The sequence below is a fragment of the Lissotriton helveticus genome (genome assembly GCF_964261635.1).
Source record: "Lissotriton helveticus chromosome 1_1 unlocalized genomic scaffold, aLisHel1.1 SUPER_1_unloc_2, whole genome shotgun sequence".
Taxonomy (NCBI): Eukaryota; Metazoa; Chordata; class Amphibia; order Caudata; family Salamandridae; genus Lissotriton; species Lissotriton helveticus.
In genome coordinates, this window is record NW_027611659.1 from 3,683,376 (window position 1) to 3,691,215 (window position 7,840).

Consider the following 7,840-nt stretch of genomic DNA (forward strand, 5'->3'; position numbering starts at 1 on the left):
TTTCGCTATTTTCAAAACAAAAACATAAATAAAAAATTTGTCATTTACAATACCAATAGCTCAAACTTTACAAATGCGAGCCCTATTGCATTGCAAATGCTTGTTTTTCTTCCCCTTTTGTTATATGTTAGGATCTTGCACAAAAACGCTCCTTTAGTACATATGCGATTTTTGCACTGATCATTATCAGAGTACTATCTATTGAATAAAGGTGTGATGCCAGTTATGAAATACTGTTTTTTTAAAGATGTAAATATTTGAGAACTGTTTTTATTTATGTGTATATAGTACCTTCTGTCTAGTATGCTTTATGGTGTATATTTTACACCGAATAAAGCTGGTTTGACTTGACTTGACTATTGGATCGCTGAAGGGAGTGTCTATTCTCACCCATCGAGATGATTCAGAAAAGGGGGTGGTGATGAACAGAGTGCCTGAATTAAGCAGACCACTCTTACCCAGTCCAAAGATCAGGGCTTGATCCATCACCGTTTTTTAGCTCACTGCACCATCCCAGCTCAGAACTTGGCTATATGCAAATTAGTCTGTTCCTGTCCCAGTGCATGATGGGAACAGGGCAAACCAAACTACCAAGCCAATTCTTATACTGGGAAGGAAACAAGCTACCGGGGACCGGTTTCTGGCATTTCAGCCTCGTCGGCCCGGCTTGCTTGAATCCTGATGGTGCAATGAGCAAGGGACTCACATCTGAGTATACCCTTCCACGCTTATGGTGGACAAAATGATTCAGAAAAGGGGGTGGATCAAGCCCTGATCTTTGAACTGGGTAAGAGTGGTCTGCTCCACCACCCCCTTTTCTGAATCGTTTTTGGCCACTATAGGTGTGGCAGGGTATACTCAGACATGAGTCCCTTGCTCACTGCTCCATCAGGATTCAAGCAAGCCGGGCCGACGACGCCTGAAATGGCAGAAACCGGTCCCCGGAAGCTTGTCTCCTTTCTGGTGAAGAATTGGCTTGGTAGTTTGGTCTGCCCTGTTCCCATGATGCACTGGGCCAGGGACAGACTAATTTGCATATAGCCAGGTTCTGAGCTGGGATGGGGCAGTGAGCTAAATAACGGTGATGGATCAAGCCCTGATCTTTGGACTGGGTAAGAGTGGTCTGCTTAATTCAGACACTCTGTTCATCACCACCCCCTTTTCTGAATCGTATTCTCACCCATCGGCCTTGTGGGACACCAACAATTAGCGAGCTCAGAGGTGAGGGATATTAGGCTTTAAACCTCAGCCGTAAGTTGATGAAGCTCCTGAGATATCTCAGTGAGTTTAGAGTCAATAGTAATGTGGGAACAGGAGGTTGTGTTTTTGTCCAGGAGGCCAGGTGAGACTGCTCCGGTTTATGGTGTTAGGGAGAAGCTGAGTTGGGAGAACCAGGGGAGGGGGGAACAGAGATGGAGTCCTGATTGAGGATTGGGGGTATGGGACTCATAACCTGATTGATGAGTCGATAGGCGCCATGTTATTGGTCATGTTAGGGCGTTCCGAGATAGCAAGTGTCAGGGTTTGGTCCAGAAAGGATGTCACAGATGCATCAGTGCTGACAGCGGGGGCTCAGCACTTTCACCCATTCTTTTTAATCTACTCATGGAGCCCCTGGCAAACACATTTAACACAGCGAACATTCTATATCACTAATATGTGGACGACACCCAACTGTATATGAAAATCTCCTCACCAGAAGACTTCCTCTCCCTCAACGCTATTCCACAGAATACTCAAAGTTGGCTCAGAGGCAACCACCTCTTGCTTAACACCAAAAAAAAAGAATTCCTTCTGTTCTCCCCACCCAATCACGCACCCAAGATAGACTTATGGTTGAAACATCTAACTTCCTTTGACTGTGCTCTGCACATCATTGACTCCGCTAAATTCCTGGGAGTCACCACAGACAAACACCTGAACATACAGGCGCAAATCACTAATGCCACCAAGGGAGCTAATCACCAGATGAGTATACTAAGGAAACTTAAACCCTTCCTCCCACAGACCGACTTAAAAATGGCGGTACATGCCCTAGTGCTACCAAGATTAGACTATGGATGCACCACTCTATGCGGTCTCCCCAAATACTGTCCGGCCCGCTGAGGGCATCGCTTAATGCTGCGGCCAAACTGGTATCAGGAACTAAAAGAAATAACTACATCTCTCCGACCTTGAAAGTTCTGAACTGGCTGCCCTATGAGGCAAGAATACACCTGAAGATCGCTTGCATGACCCATAAAGCCCTGCATAGCAATACCCCCAGTTACTTAGCTCTAAAGCTAGAGCGATCGGGAGGATGCAGACAACTGCGAAGTGCGAGTTCACTACTACTGAAACCACAATCCTTCCATAAAAAGAGAACGGGCTGCAGAGCATTCTCAGGGATTGCACCGAAGATTTGGAACTCCCTACCTCCAGTGGTACGTGGAATCTCTTCCTTTACCTCCTTCAAAAAAAAAGTAAAAGTACTTCTAATGAAGAAATTCACATCCTAATAATTTAATTCTATTGTGACCTCTAGTCACCTGTACTATCCATATATTATTGTCTACATCTTTTGTATTGAAGGCGAATACCGAATGTATGTTTACTACTTCAACCACCGAATGTTTAATAACTAGGCATTGTGAAGCATTCTTATTCCCTTGTGAATCATTCTTTGTTGACTACTAGTCACCTATGCTATCCATATACTACTATCTACTATTGTAAAGCGCTCTTATACCCTCGTGGGTCATGTTCGTGTTATATAAAACTTTAAAAAAAGAAGGAAAAAAGTAAATGTTCAGAGGTGAGGCGAAGGTGTTAGTATCGAGTCAGTGTATTTCAGTGGTCGCTGCTCTGGGGGTGTGATGAGGGCTCAGGCTATTATGACGAAAAATGTTGGTTGAAACAAGCTGAAAGGGTAATGGTAAATTAATGCTGTTGGGTAATCTGATGACGGTGGATAGGGAGGAGGGGAACGGGGTGGAGCAATACAGGTAGTGGGAGAGGGAAGGATAAAGAACGAGGTACTTGTGGGATGACATAAGGGCTAGGATGAGCTTGGGTCAGGGAGGAAACTTATTCATCACAGAGAGTTTGATGGGAGAAAAATTTCTTCAAGTAATTCTAGGCTGGGTTCAGATGCTTGGATGAGGATAATCCCATTATTATAAAGGGAGATGATTGCCTCTGCTCAGCGAACAATAGAGGGAGTTGTAGAGAGTTTGAGACTGTAGGGGGCTTTCGTGGATGCAGTGATCCGGAGCAGAGAGCAAAGGGATTTCCTTCATTGTGCTGGTCTTTTAATGCAAACGATAAGGTCACTTATGGTAGCGCTTTTATTCGTGAAGACATAGGGGTTGGAAATAAGGGTTTATGGGAGAAATTTGAGAAGCTGGTGATTGAAATTCTTGAACACGCTTTTAGATAGTTTATGGGTTATATGATATTGTAGGATTTTCAGCTGTCTGGAACAAGTTTGGAGTCCAGCGATCTTCGAGAAAGGGAATCCATGGCTAAGGGCACCAAATTTCCATAGTGGAAAGAGGGGAGGGACCGGAGTACTACATGCTCACATGGGGGGAAGCTGAGGGGAGTTGAGGAGAAGGGGGTATGGTCAGAAGAAGGAAAGAAGGAAGGGATGGAGCAAATCATGGGGTGGCTGGAGGAAAGTTCCAGGACTCCGTTCTACAAAGACAGCCCATTAAACAGCAGCATAACGACAGAAGATATCAAGAGAGAAGAAGGTACTCTTTCTGTTTTAAGCTTCCCAGCGTTATATGCATGCGATTACTAGGTGGAAAACTGAAAATCCTGAAGACAGGGCCCAGCTGCAAATATTAAAAAGGGAAGTTGAAATACATTAGGTCAAACTAGATTATGCAATTAGGAAGATAGAATCCAGATTAGAGGGATATAGGGGGGAAAGGATGAACAGTGGCCTAGAATGCACTTGGAAATTCAATAGACCGAGCCAATCTGAAAATCTAAGCAGAATTAGTAAACAACATCATTGTAAGATGGCCTCCACCGTGGAAATACTGTGAAGCTACAGAACATGATGGTCTTTCTTTCATTTCCACAAGAAGGACATGCTAAGCCCTATGTCAATATCTAGATTCCTAGAGTCTTAGAGGGGCTGCCATTTTAGATTGGGCAGGGACCTTATATGGGGAGAGGGTCGATACATGATGCAGGCCCTACAAGGCTCAGATAGAGCCCCTTTACGCCACACGGGCCCCAAACACAATCAGCGCACAAAAGGCCCCCGGAATCAAGCCTTGAGACAACAGCGAGGGGAACCCTCCTGAAAAAAGAGTTAGTAGTTAGTAGTGAATGAAACCAGGCACCTCCAAGAACAATAAGATTTGATGTATGGCACAACATCCTGATGTCCACCTTGCTGTCTTGAGTCTTCCTGATCCATCTCTTCCTCCAAGAGCTGTTCTTGTTTTAACAAAACCTTGACCATATGCATCTACCTAAAGCTGTAACAAGTATATGTGTGCTATGCCAGAGCCCTTTTTTAGCTAATTTACTCTAGGAACACCTTTGCTGAAATAAATAACATTGTGGCATGTTCAAAGGAAATGTTATGCAAATATCTCTGTAAGGTTAAATTTTTCTTAAACATGTCTTCATAAGTTTCCACAATAGTAATACATGAGATGCTTCTACAATCAATAAAAAATTGGATATGCACATTCTGGTATTTTCCATTTAAGTGATTTAAATCTCTTTACATCCGACAGAAAACAATCCATGACTGCACAAAATGTTTAAGAAGAATGAAGATAATACTGTAATTCTGCAAAAGCAAAGTCCGAAATATTGAGTTCCAGTATTCAGGAAAACATGAGTGCCGACAGAGGCAGCCGGACCTGAACATAAACTGACAGATCTTTGAAGTACCGTCAAGGGCAATTCGGTGGTTCTATGAGTCTCAGCTGTGCACCTCCGTGCCTCAAGATGAAGAAATGACCTCTAGAAAATTAAGGCAACACTGATCAACCACTTCTTGTGTAAACATGTCCAATATCAGCTTTGACCATGAGGTGGTTAGAGCAGTACTTTGCTTCCTAAAGTGATATCAGACCACCATTCAGTGCTAGAGGTGTATTGTAAACTCTTTCAGGCCATTCCACAGCAACCAGCCAAAAGCACAGTTAACTGAAAGTTGAAAGAAATGGGGGTTCTGCTATATAAAACACAGAGTATATTTACCAAGACTAAAACTGCATCAGAGAACACACACAGGGGAAAATCCATACAAATGCAATGAATGTCTGAAGCGCTTTAGTCGATAATCAGGCCTAAACAAGCATCAGAGAACACACACAGGGGAAAAAACATATAATTGCAGTAAATGTGGAAGTAGTTTTACGAAATCATCAAAACTTATAAGTCATCAGCGAACACACACTGGGGAAAAAACATTCAAGTGCAATGAATGTGAGAAGAGCTTTATACATTTCTCACACCTAAAATGGCATCACAGAACACACACTGGAGAACAACCATATCCTTGCAGTGAATGTTTGAAGAGCTTTAGTCAATTAGCACACCTAGCACAGCATCAGAGAACACACACTGGAGAATAGCCATATCCTTGCAGTGAATGTTTGAAGAGCTTTAGTCTAATATTAGACCTAAAACAGCATCAGAGAACACACACTGGGGAAAAACCATACCATTGCATTGAATGTGGAAGCAGTTTTAGTGACTCATCAACATTAAAGGTTCATCAACGAACACACACTGGAGAAAAACCATACCATTGCAGTGAATATGGAAGTAGTTTTAGTTCCTCTTCAGGATTAATGTATCATCAACAAACACACACAGGGGAAAAACCATATCCTTGCAGTGAATGTGTGAAGAGCTTTTGTAAATTATGGGACCTAAAGCAGCATCAGAAAACACACACTGGGGAAAAACCATTCAAGTGTAATGAATGTGGGAAGAGATTTTGTCGCTTATCAGACCTGCATATACATCAGCGAACACACACAGGGGAAAAGCCATTCAAGTGCAGTGAATGTGTGCAGAGCTTCAGTCACCCTTCAAACCTACATAGACATCAGCGAACACACACAGGGGAAAAGCCATACCATTGTAGTGAATGTGTGAAGAGCTTTTGTAAATTATGGGACCTAAAGCAGCATCAGAAAACACACATTGGGGAAAAACCATTCAAGTGTAATGAATGTGGGAAGAGATTTTGTCGCTTCTCAGACCTACCTATACATCAGCGAACACACACAGGGGAAAAACCATATCCTTGCAGTGAATGTCTGAAGAGCTTTAGTCGATTATCACACCTAAAACAGCATCAAAGAACACACACTGGGGAAAAACCGCACCATTGCAGTGAATGTGGAAGTAGTTTTAGTTCCTCTTCAGGATTAAGGTATCATCAACAAACACACACTGGGAAAAAACCATACCATTGCAGTGAATGTGGAAGTCGTTTTAGTCAATCTTCAACATTAAGGATTCATCAGCAAACACACACTGGAGAAAAACCATACCATTGCAGTGAATGTGGAAGTATTTTAGTGAATCTTCAAAATTAAGGATTCATCAGCGAACACACACTGGAGAAAAACCATACCATTGCAGTGAATGTGGAAGTAGTTTTAGTGAATCTTCAAAATTAAGGATTCATCAGCGAACACACACTGGAGAAAAACCATACCATTGCAGTGAATGTGGGAAGAGATTTTGCCACTTATCAAGCCTAAAACAGCATCAGAAAACACACACTGGGGAAAAACCATTAAAGTGCAATGATTGTGGGAATAGCTTTTGTCAATTATCAAACCTAAAACGGCATCAGCGAGCACACACTGGGGAAAAACTGTAGTATGGCCCCTAGGGTCACGCTATTCTTTGCTAAATTTAGCCTGAGTTAGCAACCATTTTAGCTGCGTGTCTTTTTATTTTTGCGCACAACTCTCTGTATCTTCTTGTGCAAGACACCTTTGTGCCCACATGAGCTCATATTGTTATAGTTTGCTCACTGCTTACAAGGTCGAAAAACAAGCCACTGTGCTTTCTAGTTCTGGTCAGTCCGTACTACCTAGACATAACATTTGGCACTTCTTGGCAAAATTGAGAAATGCTTGCATTATACTAACACGCAGCAGCTTTCTCAAGACAGACGGAAGACTAGAGCCATTGTTGAGCCTATTATGTAACCTTACTCCTACGTTCTACGGTGAGGGGTTCATCAGAATTGGCCCAGAGATCTTCTTTAATATAATATACATATTCCTACCAGGGGAGGGTTGTCTAGGCGCTATAGCCGTAATATTCACTGGTCATTCAGAGTGATCTCTCCCTTCTTATTTTATGGTATTGTAACTTTGATCATTGTTTTTATCTTATGTATTATTGTGCTGGTGCTAGCTCGTTTACTGCATTATAGAACTACACACAGAGTTTGTTAGTTGAAAAATAAACACTTTAAACTTTACATAGACTCTGCATTATTTGGTGTGAATAAGCACTGGTGAGTGAGCAAAAGGGTGTTCATTGCTACAGTGACTCTGAGAGGTCGGGAGTTCTGTGTTCTGGGTTTGTCTAAGCATTAGGTATCTTCGGAAGGTCTGGGGAGGTAATGAGACACTATAGCTAGTCAGTCTAGGAATTGTGGGTTCTTAGATGTAAGTACAGTACAACCAATTGTGCACTAATGGCCTCTTTTCTTGTGCATAGATCTGTATGTGCAGAATCTCTACAACAAAAACCTTTCAAGTGAAGTGAATGTGGAATTAGTTTTAGTTCCTCTTCAGGATAAATGTATCATCAACAAACACACACAGGGGGAAAACCATTCAGGTGCAATGAA

The 7,840-nt window shown here is 42.3% G+C and overlaps 1 protein-coding gene across 1 annotated transcript in view; it reads left to right on the top strand.

Annotated features, from left to right (window-relative positions):
* Positions 1 to 7,465, top strand: part of LOC144805723 (uncharacterized) — a 221,835-nt gene extending 214,370 nt beyond the window's left edge. The window contains 2 exon segments of the mRNA XM_078672220.1: positions 5,398 to 6,531; positions 6,534 to 7,465. Coding sequence (XP_078528346.1) covers positions 5,398 to 6,531; positions 6,534 to 6,853 — 1,454 coding nt within the window. The 3' untranslated portion in view covers positions 6,854 to 7,465.
* Positions 7,466 to 7,840: the final 375 nt, after the last annotated feature.